At 40.3% G+C, this 18,091-nt stretch overlaps 2 protein-coding genes across 4 annotated transcripts in view; both read right to left on the bottom strand.

Moving 5' to 3' along the window:
* Window positions 1-6,178, bottom strand: part of akap12b (A-kinase anchoring protein 12b) — a 56,704-nt gene extending 50,526 nt beyond the window's left edge. For both annotated transcript variants that reach the window (XM_006792450.3, XM_087851939.1), the window contains exon 1: window positions 5,851-6,178. In XM_006792450.3, coding sequence (XP_006792513.2) covers window positions 5,851-5,985 — 135 coding nt within the window. In that variant the 5' untranslated portion in view covers window positions 5,986-6,178. The remainder of the gene's footprint in view (window positions 1-5,850) is intronic.
* Window positions 6,179-10,973: 4,795 nt separating this feature from the next.
* mthfd1l (methylenetetrahydrofolate dehydrogenase (NADP+ dependent) 1 like) overlaps window positions 10,974-18,091 on the bottom strand; it is a 43,160-nt gene continuing 36,042 nt past the window's right edge. For both annotated transcript variants that reach the window (XM_087852064.1, XM_087852065.1), the window contains exons 27-28: window positions 12,021-12,133; window positions 10,974-11,836 (exon numbers count right to left, since the gene is read on the bottom strand). In XM_087852064.1, coding sequence (XP_087708190.1) covers window positions 12,044-12,133 — 90 coding nt within the window. In that variant the 3' untranslated portion in view covers window positions 10,974-11,836; window positions 12,021-12,043. The remainder of the gene's footprint in view (window positions 11,837-12,020; window positions 12,134-18,091) is intronic.

Here is an 18,091-nt window from a genome sequence, read left to right as displayed (position 1 = left end):
AGTTTGCAGTCTTTACTTTGTCTGGGCGATTGCAATGTCATGAGTCCTTTCTTTTGGAGTCATTCTTTTGTGCTTGCCATCATTTTCCTTTTGCACGGCTAAACGTTTTGTTGTCAGACAGACGGCTTCACATTTGGACTCTGGGACACGTTGGTATACATGGTCAGCTCAGTGAGTGCGAGGTGTCCAGGTACTGTCTCTTCAAAACAAGCCTAAAATATTGGCCCAGCCTTACGGGGTTTATTTCGCAGTTTCTCTGAGTATTGCACGGTCTGAATTTGAGATGGATCTGCTTGGACATCCGCTCCTGATAAGCTTATGGCGTTATGTTAACACACAACTGATTAGTCCAGACCAGCAAATTTCCAGAAATCCTGCTTTTTTGCAGGTGCTCACACATGTATTTGATAATCAGCACCTGGATTTTACTTATCCTCTTAATTTCTACAGAGGCAGTAAGGATGCACTTAGTTTTTCACAGTGCAGTCCAGAGAACACCTCAAAAACCCAAAGGTGTCACATCAGGGTTACATGTTACCTCAGCCACTATCAGGGTGCTTACAATCACACAGTTAAGTTAAATGGCAGCACGCTCGATAGCTCGATAGCTTTTCAGATCAGAGCTGCAGAATAGCGATTAGGAATAATCCTCACAGTACCATCACATTAAACTTCAGCTATGCTAATATTTCATAACTTATATTTCTTTTCATACTTTTGCAAACGTTATTACTTTTTTCCATGAGTATTTAGCAGGGGTTTTTCTCTGTAGAAATCCTTCCCTGCAAAGATCTGATGCTCATGACCATCCCGGCCCAGGTGATGACCCCTGGAAACTTTTCCAGGCATTGCAGAATCACTCTAATCAATATTAAATAATCAGAGAGCTAAGAAGACCTTTGCTTTAAACAATTTGCTTCTGTGTATTAATCATAAATGTATGCACTGGCCATCAGGTAGCAAGTATTCCCAAATTTTGCAAGATTTTATATCTTCATTCTTAAAAATTCAGGCTTAATATTTTAGGAGTTTTTCACAAGAGGAGCTTACATGTTGTGCTCCGAACAGAATCAAGTGCAGCAGATTCTATATCTATAGACTACATTCTAGCTATATTATGTATAAAAGCATTATAGAGAGACAAGAAGAAGGAGTTGTAGTACTGTGAAATCTAAATTCTTTGATTCTTCATTTTAACAATTTTTTTCATTTGTGCTGGCCAGACTTGTTTATTTTCTTATTTTGAGCCTCTAAGTTCACAGAATATATCATGTAAACAGCAGCAAAGCCAACAGAGCTGGGTTAAAGAAAAACATTTTTGCGTTAAAAAGAAAAAAGTCTCGGAAACACCTACTTAAATTACAAGCGTAATGTGATCGTTTTGATACCACTGGTGAGGTCGAGGAGACGGAGAGGTATGAGCAAGGCGGGCCGTGGCGCTGGTGGAGAGGGAGACATTTCTAACATTCCTCTGTGGAGTGAGGAGGATATTTATTGACTGCGTATCAAGCACGAAGGCTCCAACCGCTCCAACCAACAAAGCACACACACGCTTCCCGCTCTCGCCCCAAAATACAACATATTATACAAATGTACGTGAAAATAGACCCTTAAAGATTACATGCTTTGTCTAACTCTGATGTTTGTTCTGAATAAATGGATTTAAAATATCTGTTTTCATCTTAGATAGACATGTATCACTTACAGAGAAAACAGCAGTTTTCCAGCGACTCCTTTCTTTTGGTGGGATGGTTCAAGTATAAAATACTTGGGAGCCACAGACAAGGTCATGGTTCTCCTCTGTGCTGGACGACACACAGGTTTAAAAAGAAAACAGCAAGAAAACGTCTGAAGTCCTGACTAGAGGTCAAATACCTGTCAGTTTAACTGACGTGGAAGTATTTGTTTAGTCTTTAAAATCTCATTTTAATTAGATTATGTGTGCCCATTGTTGAGATGTTTATTTGCTGGACAAACAAGCAATTCATTAAAAAAAAAAAAAAAAAAAACTTTAGGAAGGTTTTAGTTTGAGGAGTTTTTTTAAAGACATTATTAAAAAAGTAACAGATCAGTGAATGAAGAAAACAACAGAAACCAGAAAACATGTCAAAGGTTTAAACTGAGAAAATGAACTATTTTGAGAAAAAACGGGTTAATTTGGCAACAGGTGAGCAAAATGAATGGACATAAAAAAGAGCATCTTATAGAGGCTGAGCTTCTCAGAGTTGAAGATTGGCAGAGGTTCAACAATTGTGAAGACTTTGATCATCTCATCATCTATGGTATATAATATCACAGAAAGATTCTGGAGAAATCCCTGTGCGCAAGGAACAAGGCTTAAAAACAATACTGGCTGCCCGTAATCGCCAAGCCCTCAGACGGCAGAGCATTAAAAACAAGCGTGATTCTGACAAGAAAACCCCTACGTGGCCTCAGGAACACTTCCATGATTGCTGTCTGTGATCCAAAAATGGCTTCAGTTCATTTAGGCTGTTCTGTGATCAGACAAATCGAAATGTGAAATTCTTTTAGGAAAACGTGGACACAGCAACTTCTTCTACACATTAAAGAGCATGTCATCAGCACTCAAAAGCTTAAATCTCTGATGATATGGGGGTGTGGTAGTGCCTATAGAATGGGCAGCTTGCACATCTGGAAAGGCACCATCAGTACTGAAAGGCATACAAAGGATTTAAAGCAACATATGCTCCCACCCAGGTAGGGATGGGTATTGATAAGATTTTCACGATTCCGATTCCATTTTCGATTCTGTTTAATGATTCGATTCTTTATCGATTCTCTTATCGATTCTTATTTTTAAAAAAGGAGAACACTAAGGTTGAATAGCTTAGAACTTTATTTTATATCTTCTCTTTGAACAAGATAGAAATTTAGGAGTAACATGGCCTTACAAACCCAACAGTGAGATCTTAAGGGATCCACAGCCTACGGCTCTTCAATGGGGTGTCACAGGGTACCCAGGAAAAAAAAATTGTAAATGTGAAATAATAAAATAAATATTCTTCTGTAGCAATAACGAAGTATAACATAAATTATTCTGTAGCAATTACACAAGAATATCCAGTAATGTCCCTGCCTATAATTAAACACATTCACTTACCGAAAATCGAGGGCATCTGCTGTGGCAAATGGGTGCAAGCCTTTTACCACAAACTTAGTCACTGCTCGGTGACACTCGTCTATTCCGGCCTGAAAGGAGCGACTGGAATCGATAAGGGAAACGTTTGCAAAAATGGCAAACAATTCCAAGGAATTGAAACAGTGGGAACCGATTTTCAACAAGAACCGGTTTTCGATACCCATCCCTACACCCAGGTCTCCCCAACAAACTCTTGGCAAAAGAACGAATGAGGAAATTGAATGAACTGATACTTTTCTCAAAATGTTTCCTTTTCTCATTTTAGACATGTGATGGGTTTTCTTTTCAGTGGAAGTGACGTTGAAAAGAATCAGCAGCAACATCTTCTCTGCGAGCGCCGACTCTTACTCGAGAAAACACAAACCTTGTTTTCAGTGTTGCTTCCATGCAGGTAGTATTTTCCCTTTTACTGAACCACACATACTAAACAAACCTCTAGAGAAGAAAACATCCATTTACCCATGACTAGAGGCTCATGCTTGCAACAGCATGCAAAGTCAGCTTGCTCCAGCAGAGAAAAAGTTAGTAAATTTCACTTTTTTTTTCGAGGGGGTAAAAAGTCTCCTTAAAGATCCGTGACTCTGCTCCAATTAGAAATAAAGGTCTGTCCTACAAATTCTCATATTTTTCCACAAATAAGTAATATTTGATACTAACTGGTAATTACTGATGTGGAAACGGCAAAACAGCATGCCTGGAAATTTACTGTCAGTGGCAGAGACGTAGACTGGGAATCACAAACTGTTCCAACCTGTCACGGTTGAAATCACAGAGAATAACAGATGTACCTAAAACACCCCGGGACGTTTGAAATATTGCATATGACAAAGTCCCCACAGTTACTTGGAAATCAAAGTGAAAACACTGCAATCCATGATGACACCTGAGATAAGAGCTCGAGGCTCGAGGCTAAAACGTCCAACCGCCACACAGACGTTCTTTGGAAATAAACAAGAAGCAACGACCGTGATTCAAATCTGGATTAGATTCTTAATGTACCCCCGCCCCTTTCCCCCCCCCATCACCACCACCCCCACCAACACCCCCCACCCAAGGTATCATGTGACCTTTCTGCTGACCTTAAAGAGACTGAGATGGGCCACGAAATGTAACCTGTTGCCCTCTAATCTATAAAACACTCAATAAATCCAATGGGTTATGTGAGGCGTGAACAGAGCAGAAGGTGAAGACATAAATAGTTCTTAGTAGGCACTTTCCAAATATGCATTCACACAATACTGAGCAATTGACACATTGGTAAGAGCGCAGTGTTTGCAGGATACCTCAGGTGGTTGCAGCTGGACCCCAGCATGGTGCAGGGCTAAAGCAGTGAAAACAGCATATTAGCTTTTTGGAATAGGAATATTTTATATCATTTTAATTTCAAATGTGGAAAAAACAAAACAAAAGTTTAAAAAAATAAAGAAATAAAAATACATTCATTATCTTTAAATTCTCTGCTGTCTGCGCAGGCAGCGTCTTGCACTTTCAGAGGGACTCGGGAAGTGTCATCTGACTTAAATGTGACACTAGAGTTAGAAAACTGCCCGGCGTATGGGAAATGTGAAGCACTTTAATGCTGTTTACTACTAACAGCTGAGTCACGAGATCAAAGTGCTTGATTTGATTGGATTTGATTTGATTTGAAGGGAAAGGTTTAAATAATTAGCTGATCAGTGGGCATGTTTATTCTCCCCCATCAGTCATTTCTCAAGCACAAATGCCAAACCTTCTCTAATTTCCTCTGAGAGGATTTGGTGCTAGATAAAAACTGAATGTTTTCATCTTTGTGTCTAAGACTGTTAAAGTGGTGGCATCTTGGGCTTTGAGACATTATAACAGGCATTTTAACTATTTCCTGTCTTGCAGAGATAAAATAAAAACAGGTGTTTCTTCAGTGCTCCAACATCAACACTGACATTGAACTAACAACACCGCCATAAACCTCTTGAACTGTAATGCATGTAGTTTTAAAATTATGTAATGAAAATCTGAGTATCTATCAGATTTCTGTTTATTAACACATTTTATTTTCTTAGTTTTAATTGTTTGGGGGTTTGTTTGTTTTTTACGTTTTTCTGCCATCTTTAAAAAGATGTGGGAATTACAAAGAACATTGGGATTAATAGTTTATGATGAAGTATAAAAATAACTTTTGACAATTTTTGCTGTAAAGGAACATTAATTATGCAATCATCGGTCACTGTGAGAATCACATCCGTCATTTCTCCCGGTAAAAGCTGGCCGAAAACGGTCAAATCAATCAGTTCCTACTCTATAAAGAAAAATATGCTCGTTATCTGGGACTAAACGATGGCCTGTGTGGCTGTAAACCTGGACCAAGCTGAGCTACTGATGGCGTTTTATTACTGCGGGACTGCAGACTCGACCCATTACTCAGCAAAAACAGCGTCAGGCGCACATGGAGCTGGTGCGCTGCAGCACATTACTCATGCACACAGCGAAGAACATGATTTGAGGCTGGGGAGGCGGGATGGGGGGCGACAGGTATGTTTGCAAACGTGTAGGTAAACTTACAATAAATGCACAAAACGACAGCTTTTACAGCTGGAAGCAGACGCAGATACAGCCCCCCGCAACCGGGTCTGTCTCTGCTCACCGTGCAGGGCTGGGGGTGGGGGGTCTTGTTTACTGTGACAGAGCTAAAAAGGCGCAAGTGTCGGCTGTACCTTGCTGTCCAGGACGTTGTCTCCCTCCTGGTGCGCCTTCACTTCTGCGCTGAGATCCCCGGCGGAGGCTGAAGCTGAGGCTGAGGCATCCTCCTGGCTCTTCCCGTCCTGCTGCGCTGAGTTCTGTGCTCCCATGGCCAACTCTTTTCGTCTTTGGCTACTTTCGGTCTAAATAAGCCTCCGCAATAAACGCAGCCAGAGCAGAACTGCTGTGTTTGGGGAGCAAATATCCAAAGCGTCCGATGTACGATGCAGCTCCGCCCCGGGGTGGCCTGGATCTGGAGTGATGAAGCGTCGGGACTGGCAAACTCTTTCAGGACGCCCCCACCTCCTGCATCTCCCGTCAGTGTCACATGGGGGGCTCCGGTGTGCAGCGGCACGCCTTGCAGGAGCAGAGCCGGTGCTGATGGAGGATAAACAAACGATGGAAGCGGAGGGCAAGTAATTAAAAGGATAAAGGGCCTTTTATTCACACGCTGCATTAATCCGTTTTGTTCTGTTCCGGTAAACTAAATTTGAGCAATTTTAAAAACACAGCAATGACACGGGGGCAGAAATCCGACAAGTTTGAGCAGAAGTGGCAAACATCACCACTGATGCCACTGGTAAAAAGAGAAATTAAGAAGAGTCATTGGGAATAAAAAACAGTGAATTAAAATCAAACCATGGTGCACATTATTTCTTGATTTTGGTGACAGGAAGCACATATAAAGCACCAGGTAAAATTTTCCTGTGAACTTTTACAGTTTAGTCCACGACTTGTTGGAGAATGACACATTTTTTTCCACATTCAGTGAGTTTTAAATAAGTCAAAGTGTGATGAAAGTGCAGACTTATAATTCAAGTGGTTTAACAACAAAAATGCATTCAATTTTTTTTTTAGGAATTAAAGACATTTTTATGCATAGAGCCCGATTTTCAGAGGTGCAGCTAAGACCTCTTCCCTTGTTGTCATGACAAATTTAATCAAAGATGTAGTTCATTAAGAATTTTAAACTTGCATTTAGTAGCTTTTCACTGGAATATCTAACATGAGAAAAGAAGATAACAAAAGGTGGTTAAGAGGTGCAAACCACTGGTTACACTCTAGAAAACTATTTGACTTTGCCAAATATATATATATATATATATATATATGTATATATGTCGTAATTCTTGCACCAGAATGATAGGAAGAGACAAGTATAGAGAGGGAAAGAGGACAGCTTGTGATCGGTCATACATGGTGAAGGAAAGTAAATGTATGGCTGCAGAGGAACTGGCTCACTAGTGGTTTTTTTGATGACAGAAATAGCAGGATGAACCGTGAAGTGTACAGAGTTACACTCTCTGCTCAGATTCAGACAAATGCTACAAAATTAGTCATACAGCATTTTATAGTCCAAATGGATAATGACCCAAAGCTCACTGCAAAAGCAACCTGAGACTTTCTCACAAAGATATGAGAAATGGCCACATCAGTCACTTGATCTTAACCCAAACAGAGTATGCTTTTCAGATATTTAATACCCACAAACAAGTGACAACGAGTGGCAGGGTGATTTGTGTCAGAGTGACGGCAGCAAAATGGTAGTTAGACATGCTGGGCAGAGCTGAAGATGCAGGATGGACAGAATCACAAGTCCATGAGAGAGACAGCTCAGGTTGATCAGTTTGGAGACAAAGTTAGAGAAGAGGGTGACAGGGGTAGGGTAAGACTTCTCCTCCTGTTTAAAAAGGTTCTCCTGGCTGTACTTTGACATCCACCTTATCTTAGATCATGCATTTTAATCCCCCTCCCATGAGGAAGTGCTTTGGCAAAAGTGGGAAGGAAAAACTCCCTTTTAACAGGAAGAAACCTCATTTTGTGTTGCAGAGAGAACAATATTTCTTATGCTTCGTGTAAAAACACTAACACAACCTTCATAACACTTGCAACACAACAAACAGTTTCTCTGTTATTCCTGCTGAATTCGCTCCATGACGTAATCTCTCTGTCTGACATCTCTTTAGATCCAATCTTGTTTACATTTTGCTGTGATTCATTGTTCTGATGAAGTGTGTGTACAGTTGCTCTGGTTTACAGAACTGGTTTGTAGGTAATTGTAATTGTAGGTTGAGCCAATGTGTCATTTTGTTTGGAATTTTTGAACACACAAATTACAGTCCAAGCATTTAAAGCCAAGTTCACACACGCCTAAACTTAGGGTCCCGACAGCTAAACCAAAACACAAATCCAAGCACGTAGTGCAACAACACAAATTAAGACTTTACACAGAGAAACAGGATATAACCAGTCAAACAGTAAAACACACAGGACACATTATACAACTATGAAACAATGACAGCAACATGAACTGATAGGGACTGGAGATCATCTGCTACTCACTGGTAATATAAGGTGGACTCATTTAAAGCAACATACACTGATTTTTATGACCACTCACCGCTGCTTTATAAATCTTTCATTTTTTTCCCAGTAAAAACTGCTTTGTGTCATGGAGACTTCCATCTTTGAATTTTTAAAACCCTTTTGGCTTTATTTGGAGTTATTTGAGACTTCCAGAAAGATTTGATTTAAATGTATGTCTAGAAGATAAGGCAAAATGTCTGAATCTAATAAACAACGGTAACATCGTTGTTCTGATGCAGCCAAAGTGATGTTTAATGTCCCTTAGCAAGGTGCACCTCGATCAGTCCAGTTTTGGTAGCCATCATCAAGCTCCTGGCATAATTCTGCTTGGATATTTGCCCACTCTTTCTGGCATAATTGGTAGAGTTCATTGATTTGATTACTTAAAAGCTGGGACCACACCAGGAAATTATAGCCAACAAGTTTGCAGTAGGGTTTAGGTCGGGACTTTGGGAAGATTAATCGGAAACTGGTTAGGATGATCAGAAACAATCATGCACTCCAAAAAAATGAAATTGTGTGGTTGTTACATGTACAAGATTCAAACTTTTAATTTGAACTAAATTTCATGTTTCTATGGTGAACGTAATTAAATCATGTAGCATCTGCATGAAATTTAGCAACTTAATTTGTTCTTGTTGAGATGACATGATACAATCTAGTAAGAGTGGTTAGTTACCTGGACTCACAAAATTCACAAGATCACATTAGATGTCAAATTGCAGGAAAATCGCTGGAGTTTTAAGAGGCAGACAACTACACACACACCACGTGTATGCTATCACTATTTATTGTGGTTTAACCTGTCAAAGACAAAAACGTACAGAAAATTCTGCATCAAGCCTTGTAATCATAGCTTTCCTACTTTTGTTAAGCCTGGATTGACAGCCTGGTGGCGTGATGGTTAGTGCTGTTGCCTCACAGCAAGAAGGGACTGGGTTCAAATCCACAATCTGGCTGGTTTGCAGTGTGTAATTGGAGTTAGGTTAACTGGTGATTCTAAATTACCCATGAATGTAAGTGCAAATGGATGTTTGTCTCTATGAAATCATCAACCCCCATATTGGTTCATTAAGCAAGACTACCAGCCTTGATTAACAAAGTAGTTGTTCAAACAACAAGATTTCATTGTGTTTTCCTAAAGTTTTTCACTTGTGTAGAATGAATTAAAACAAATTTCACTTTACATACTTCAATAAATCACTTCAAGTCAATGTAAGAATACTACGTTGATCCAACGTAATCTGGTTACATTAAACCACCAAATGCCAAATGTGTTGGTTTGACATGGTCAAAAATGGGTTATTGTACTTGGTTAAATCACGTGGAAAAAGGTGCCATGGTTTAGTTGTGTTCATCCAACAACAGATTTTTTTGAGTGTGGAACCACTAAGGCTCAAGCTTGCCATGAAATGGAAAGTGCTAGAACTCTGTCCACAGTGAAGCCAGTCTACGTTGCCATTTACTGTCCACATAGACAAGCCAAAGAAAAGTTTCGGGGAGAAAAGATAGAGCTATTGGGCCACAGTGAAAAGAGGAATGTGGAGATTTCAAGAAGAGTAACTGAACACAGTATTACAATAACACTCAGATGTAAAGCAGAGCTGACAATCCTGTAAAATCTCGAACAAACTCATGAACACCAACTGAGACAGAAAGACAGAGGGTATGTCCACACAATAAATGAGCAGTAATGTAATGCTGGTGTCAGCATTACTAGATATGTCATGCTCAGAGCTCTATGAAACAGTAACGTAAGGGTACGTTAAAGGCACAAAGCAGATACTCGCCACTTTATAGTTTTCTGCAGACCGGATGGCTCTAGAATACGAACCAGTTTGTTTATTTGAGAAGCATAGCATATAGATCCAGGACTGCTGAGCAGCTAAAATCTAAACTAATTGGATAACTTTCAATGGAGGACCCAGTTAATGTAGCACTTTTTTAGTATAAAAGTACTGAAACAACTGAGAGTGAATTGGATGTTTGGGGACCAGGATCATTCAGCTTCAACTATTTGGACCAATTTTCCAGAAACTCTTGGAATTCCTCTCACATGAAACATTCAACAGGACACTGTCCTTGGTACTGAAATTGGAAAATCTATTAAATCTGTCCAGAAGTGCTAAAAGATGAGAGCCTAAACAATTTCTCAGATGGAGTCAAAAACTCAATGTAAACAACTCTAACCGAACAAAACAGGAATCTGTTAGCGCATTACAGTGCAATGCCAAAGTGTACAAGTTATCAACACATCTTTAAATCTGTCATCAGATCAAAACAAGAGGGTTCAGTCTCTGTCTCTCTCTCTCTCACACACACACACACACACATTAAATCTGCTGTTGGGGTGCTACTGTATAAGATTCCCGGTGCCAGATACTGCCGGGTGAACACGTAGAATAACACGGAGACTTTGAAAGTGTGGAATGCCAGCTATGACACATGTGCACACATACACACTTGGCTTCATGCTGAAAACCCAAACACCTCATAATGACAGATGTTGCACCCTGGGGTGCTGCTGGGGGGTGAGGAGGATCATCTGTTTTCAGACACCGTTCCAAAACACATGCGAAGAAATGAAAAAAAAAACCAAACACAGAAAATCTTAAAGGTTTCATCTGTGAAAGGAGGCACGATTGTATCGCGGCATCTCAAAAAGAATCGCGAGACAACAGCAAGAAAAGAGCTCATGTCTGATGCTTGACGTAAAAACAGAAATACACAGTTTTGGAGTGAAGAAAAGGTTTATTATTACTGCTATAAGGCACTTTTGATCTTTGACAAATGAAATATTTGACATACAGCAGCTTTCAGGATTGTACCAGATGTTTTCAGAGAGCACTACCTCTGTTTGTTTTACACTCTATGGAATAAAAGTGAAAATGACTTTATCTTTTCTGAAGGTAACACTTAAAGAAGCTCCAGAATCTGGTTGGTCGATATTGTCTGAAATACCTCCAAACAAAATATATAACATGACAGAAGCACAGATATTCTTGTCAAACCACAAAACAAAATAATTTACTAATACTTACAGAAAAAACTGCTTAGAAATTATGAACATAATTGACATTTGTAGTGTTTCTCAGTGTATGTAAAGCACCTTTAACATTTAGCACCACTTAACAGATTAGGAAACGCAAAGTCACATGAGGGCGTTTTGTGCGTACACCAGCATCTTAATTGACAAGTTTGCCAACTCACTGCATTTAGGTACAAAACAACAACGCTGTATTAAGACATTAGATTTTCTTTCCAGAAAAATAAACAGAAGTTAGACATCCAAGGAAACAACAAAATAAAATCCAAGTAAATGGATTCTTCTATACCCAGAAAAAAGTTGTCACAAGTAGAGGATGTATGATATACATATATATGGTTGTAGAGCATGGTCTTTGGCATATGACACACGTGCAAATGCAGCATAATGCTAGTCTAATGGTCCGCTAATCCTCCCTCTTCTTCCATGTTGCTTTGATGCGGATCAGCTGGGAAGAGAAAGAAATTGTTTCCTGCCAGTGGTGCAGGGTTAAATGAGCCTTATGGTGAATGCACGGAGCCCATGATCCTGAAAACAGAGCAGGGAGCCTGGGAACAAAAAAACAAAAACAAAGATGTTTGCAGGGCCTCTGAGCCTGGAGATGCAGCAAAGTCCCAGCAGCCAGTCGATGTAACGAACTGTACTGTCATTAGCTGCTTGTGAAATATGTAAAGTGAAACAATGGCAGCTTCTTCAGAAGAATTTATATGATACAGATGAGATGATACCCACGAGAATACCGTTGGGGAGCATGCTCAGAAGAGCCCAGTGATCTCCTCCGTGACCGGGTCAAGGTCAATGTCGTAGAAACAGGGTCGTGTGGGCAGGCCAGGCATTGTGCTCATCTGAGGGAAAACACATCAGAGAAGAACTTTAACCCATATTTGAACTATTATAAATCTAACTTTGATCTATTTAATTTTAATTATGTCAATCATTTACTGTAATCATGTGTCAAACAAAGAGTTTGATGAGAAGTCACCAAAAAATGCATATATGGAAATATCAGACCACAGAATTAAGAGAATAATAACACTGCTAATCAAATGCTAGAGGTGGATTTATAAGCTACTGAATTGTACTTAAAATCCTTTTTATGTGACAATCCACGTTTGCTAGAAATCAAAAAGGTGCTCAGATGACATTAAACTCATCAACAAACAATAGAATTTGGAAAGAAAAAAGAATATGTTTGTTGTCTACTATTATCCTAATCTAGTCGAATTTCAAGAAAGCTTTTAATGAGTGGACATATCCGAGGAAGCACACGCAGGTGGTACAGATCTTCTCATGAAACTGTCAGTGGCCACAAAAATCAGATAAGAAGGTAAAATTACAATCTATATAATGACCTCGCATTAAAGCCGTCACCACAACACAGCTGCTCTACACCAAAACACCATCTGCCAACATTTAGCATCACAACTTGTGTAAATTAGACAGAATAGGGTCATTCCACACAAGCTCAATAACTGTAATCTAGACTTAATTTAACTCAAGGTTAGCGGTGATGAATACGCCCGCAGAAAATGGCAGCTTTGTTTTTACTGTTGTCAAAATATAAACGAAAGGAGGTCCTGCAGGTACGACAGTTAATAAGCGCTATGTGAAGTCAGAGAGAATCACGGTTTTGATTTGGGCATTAAGAAGCTCAACTGAGATATATTTTAGAGTTTCAAAAATAGAAAAACATAAACGGAAAAATGTTTAGAGGGCCTTGTAATTATTTTACATTAAAAGGTTTTGATCCATCACATCTGCCAGAAAGACTGTGTGTTTAAGTTTCTGAATGACAATGAGTCAACAGAGGAACGGTCCTGTTAATCCTGATCATGTCTACAGTGCAACGAGAAAGCTTGTGTCAGTTACAGAGCATCACGTGGAAGTACACTGAGACTGACTATAGAAGAAGAAAAGAAACGTAAGAGGCTGGAAATGCTGCCAAAAGAAATTTGAGAGAGAGAAGGGCATGTTTTGCACAGTTCAATGGATCAAAGACTCCTATGTGACTCGTAAACCCCTTTTACTCTCTCAAAACCCAGCCGGTTCATCCCGTCCAGACTCAAAAGTAAATTATCTTGCTCATTAGACAGACAGCGACATTCCTTGCATACCTCTCTTCTTCTGACCCAGGAGCAGTTTTATGGACCCACAAGTGGGAATTAAACAGGAGGAAGTGGGCAGTGAGCTTCCTGTCTGAGGACGTGGCTCTGCATACTTGCAGAAGCACAAAACAAGGAGAACGTGCTTTCGCAATCTCACAGAGCAAATAACAATTCCTCAAATATGACTGCTGTGACATGGGAGTGTCCTTTAAAGTCCACCGTCAATGCTTAAATCCCAAATTAATCCAACTAAGAGGTCCCAATGCTCCTTCAGTTGCTAAAATCAAACAGAGAGGGACCATTAACAAATAAAATAAGGTCAAAGTTCTTTAAAAATCCAATAACATGATCAGTGTAGCCGTTCTCCAACATATTATTAAAAAAGTTCTCTGTCCATGCATCCATGAGAAACAGGATCTACAAGGCTAAGAGGAGTTGGTCAGGTAGTTTGTGGCGTTCCCACTTTTGGTCAGCGAGCAGCCCCAAATGAGGGAGTTGAACTATCTTGAGGTCTTGTTTACGGCTGAGGGGAGAGTGAAGACTGACAATGGTTTGGTGTGGCGTCCAAAGGACACTGCACCAACGAACTGCGTTTGAGAGAGAGTGAAGCGTAGAAGAAAAGATGTCACTCTACCAATCGATCTACATTTCTACCCTCACCTTTGGCCACAAGTTCTGGGTAGTAATGGAAAAAAGAAGATTACAGATAGAAGTGGTGGAAATGCAGCTTCCTTTGAAGGGTGGCTGGGGTCAGCTTTAAAGCTAGGATGAGGATTGGTTCTACTCTTCCTCCACATTGAAAGGAGCCAGTTGAGGTGAATGTTCTGGGCAAGACTCAGGAAAAACTGGAGAAATTACACTGAGGGAACCCCTTGGTGTCCCCTGGATGAGTTGGAGGAGGTGGCTAGGGAGAAGGAAGGCTAGGCTTCTCTAGTTAGACTTTAATCCTGGCAACTGGGCCTTGGATAAGCAGCATAAAACTGATGGATGGACAAAAAACGTACACCACTGCTATGCTACTGAGTTATGGTTAGGCTAATTAAAATACATGATCGTTCTCAATTAAATTACATGTTGGTGGTCTCTTTGCTGCCTGATTTGGATTATTGAAAAAGTTGTACTGGACTTGAATGACAATTAAATATTTTTCGGGAGTGGAGTGCAGGGGGACTTTCACTTTAACTGCAGCATTTACTGCTCCAGTCACTTCATGCCTTTCTGTTTATACCACCTCCTTTGCTTTGCTTCTAGCGCTACCAATATCTAATCTAATAAAGGAAAAGCTCTGCAAAAATCATCATGTGATATCAAAAAAATATTTTTCTGTCTACATTCCTCACCAATTTGAATAATAGTTCTGGAAATCCCCCCTTCCATTAAAAACACATGAAGATTCATGAACACATGAAAATAACTTGTAATAACATTAATATAACATAAAAATATAAAAATGTTAAAATCTAATAGGACACACTAAGAAGCCTAAATCTAAAGTGAATGCAGGCAGTGTCACATATGTGAAACATCTGTCCTTACAATCATAAGAAAACATTTTGAAATACTTAATACTCAATACTTAATGATTGGATAAATGTGCACTTTTTTTGCAGCCACAGAACACAGACGGCTTGCACTCACTTATTCAGCCTTTATCTCCTCTGTATAGAGAAGTATTGTAGGGTCAAATGTGAGGCAGCCCTCACATTTGGGTCAAACTGGGTCATGCAGCAGGACAATGATCCCAAGCACAGCAGCAAATCTACAACAGAAGGGCTGACAAAGAAAAGGTGCTGCAAAGTCCAGAGCTCAACCTGACTGAAAGAATGTGACAGAACCTCAAGAGAGCTGTGCATCACAGATATCTGCAAACCTCAATCAACTGAAGCAATGTTGTAAGGAAGAGTTGGCCAAAATTCTCCACAATGACATGAGAGACTGATCAAATCATACTGAACGGCGGAGCTGAAACAGAGACAGTGTTCACTCACTATGTTTTAATAGACTTCTCTGCATTAAATCATACTTGTTATTAATCTCTGGCTCTCTTCCACGGCATGTCTTTTGTCCTGTCTTCCTTCTCTCACCCCAACCAGTTGCGGCAGATGGCCGTCCCTCCCTGAGCCTGGTTCTGCTGGAGGTTTCTTCCTGTTAAAAGGGAGTTTTTCCTTCCCACTGTCGCCAAAGTGCTTACTCATAAGGTAGTCTTATGATTGCTTGGTTTTTCTCTGTATGCATTATTGTAGCGTCTACCTTACAATATAAAGCGCCTTGAGGCGACTGTTGTTGTGATTTCGAACTGTATAAAACAATTTAATTTAACTGAATTGAATTCAGCTGCATGTCCGGTAAGTATTCTGCACACACATTTAATTAATATTTTTATCAGGTATGAGAAACAGAACAAACATTTGTGAAGTCAGAACTACGGAGACCAATCAGAGTCCAATATGTACCTTGAGGCATCGATTGCACATCTGAAACTGAAATGACCATATTTCCGCACTATGAGGTGCACTTAAAATCCTTTAATTTTCTCAAAAATCGTCAGTGTGCCTTATAATCTGGTGCGCCTTATGTATGAAGTCTGGTTGTGCTTACTGACCTCGAGCTAATTTTATGTGCTACACGGCGCTCAAACATCTGTCAAAAATTTTTTTAGTACGACTTTGTGAGCTACGAAGCTGCACCGCTTGATGGATTTTCGGAGCATTATGGCTACTGTAGTCAGGAGCCTCGCTGAGTAATCTGGGTCCAAAACTCCGTCCGCTTCAGGTCCCAAACTCAAACTTACACTGTGGCATCACCGAGAGTTAAAAACTGTCTAAATTCTTTCAACTTTGATAAAATGACCAGCGTTGCTGCTTTACCAGGTGCAACAATTAAGTTTAACATCCAGGCATCCACGAAAACAGAATTTATTAAATTTAACGGAGTTGGACGTTAGCAGGAAGTTAGCTCGCTAGTTTCCACCTAAAACATGATGTAGCATGTTCTGACTGAGAGATTTCTGAAAAAATTTAAACGTACAGCTCTGCTATCACTTCCAACATAAATGAAGACAGAAAACTAAACAGCAGCGACTTTTTTAGGGTTACTGAAATTGGACTAGCTGGTATATAATGATGTACTATGTGATTGCTAGCGACACAGCTATGTTAGCATAACATAAACACAGTGAAGCTGGAGGATGAATACTAACTTTTTTTCACTGATAAAAGTTAACGTGAGGGTTCGCATGGCAGGATGCTGTAAACGGACCAAACTTCAGTCAGGAGAACAACTGAGACAATCCATCCACAATACGAGGTTAGTCATTCATATACTGCAACAACATGGGAATAGAGCAGCTGCGAGAGAATTCAACATTAATGAATTAATGGTACCGAAGTGGAGGAAACAAGAAGAATGAGTTGAGCAAAATTGGAGCTGGAGCTTTCTTTAGGTGCCTTTCCAGCTTTGACAAAAGTCCAGCTGGGATAACCACATTTACTCAGGGCCTTTATGATGTGCTGTTCTTCTGCCTCCCTGGCCGCTGTGTCAGTGGGGATGGTGTTCGCTCTGTGTTGCGTTTCCAGCTTTTGTCAAGAAAGAAAGCTCCAGCCGATCCAGAAGAGAAGGACAACCGCTGCCCAAGCGAAAACTTGTAGTGATCCCATATGTGTCAGGAGTATCGGAACAGTTGAGACGCATTTTTTCAAAACACCGGGTGTCTGTGGCTTTTAAACCCCAAAACACGCTGCGCCAAAAATTGGTCCACCCCAAGGATCGGGTCCCCCGACACAAACAGAGTAACATAGTGTACGCTGTTAAGTGCCAGGAGGATTGCCAGGATTTATACATCGGGGAAACCAAACAACCTCTGGCGAAGCGGATGGCACAACACAGAAGAGCTACCTCGTCAGGCCAGGACTCTGCAGTCTATTTACACCTACAGGCTAGTGGACACTCTTTCAAGGATGAGGATGTACACATCCTGGACAGGGAAGAACGCTGGTTTGAGCGTGGAGTCAAGGAGGCCATTTACGTGAAAAGGGAAAGACCATCTCTGAATCGAGGAGGGGGCCTAAGGGTACATCTTTCGCCATCTTACAATGCTGTGATTGCAGCCATTCCCCAACTCTCTGTGAATGGTACTCATGGCCATTGATCAGTGATCTTTGATCAGTGGGTTTTGGTCAGTGGTTGTTGATCAATGGTCATGAGAATTTGCATAATTATGATTAAGGAATTGACCTCACAGCCCATTGTTCCTTCAGTGGGCTGGTTTCAGTCATTATGCAAATGTACTGTTTATAAGATTGGGGAAACCTGCAGTCAGCTGAGACTGAAGAAGTCACTTGGATAAGTGACGAAACGTTTCTCCCAGAAAACGTTACGTCCAGATGAACAGAATCAACTTTTGGAGAGACATATGACATGTGGTTAGAAATCGTTACGGGGGAAAACTCTGTCCCTACAACTCTAGACTGCTTTGTGATGACTTTTGTGTACAAATGCAAATGTTTTCCCATTCCTGTATATGAAAGCAAAGCTGCAAGGAATAAATTCATCCCCTTGTTCTGCAACAAAATCCCAGTTTCACTTTATTTACTTGAATGAAAGACTACAAAATGTCAGCTCACAGGAGGAGGCAAATCAAACCTTATTTAAAAATATCAATTCCAATTCACAAGTAAAAAGTCCTTTCACTTTTCTCGT

Source organism: Neolamprologus brichardi, chromosome 15, assembly GCF_056152115.1.
Source record: "Neolamprologus brichardi isolate AB-2024 chromosome 15, ASM5615211v1, whole genome shotgun sequence".
Lineage (NCBI taxonomy): Eukaryota > Metazoa > Chordata > Actinopteri > Cichliformes > Cichlidae > Neolamprologus > Neolamprologus brichardi.
The sequence above is the reverse complement of the archived record's forward strand: the minus strand, read 5'-3'. Positions and strand labels throughout refer to the sequence as shown.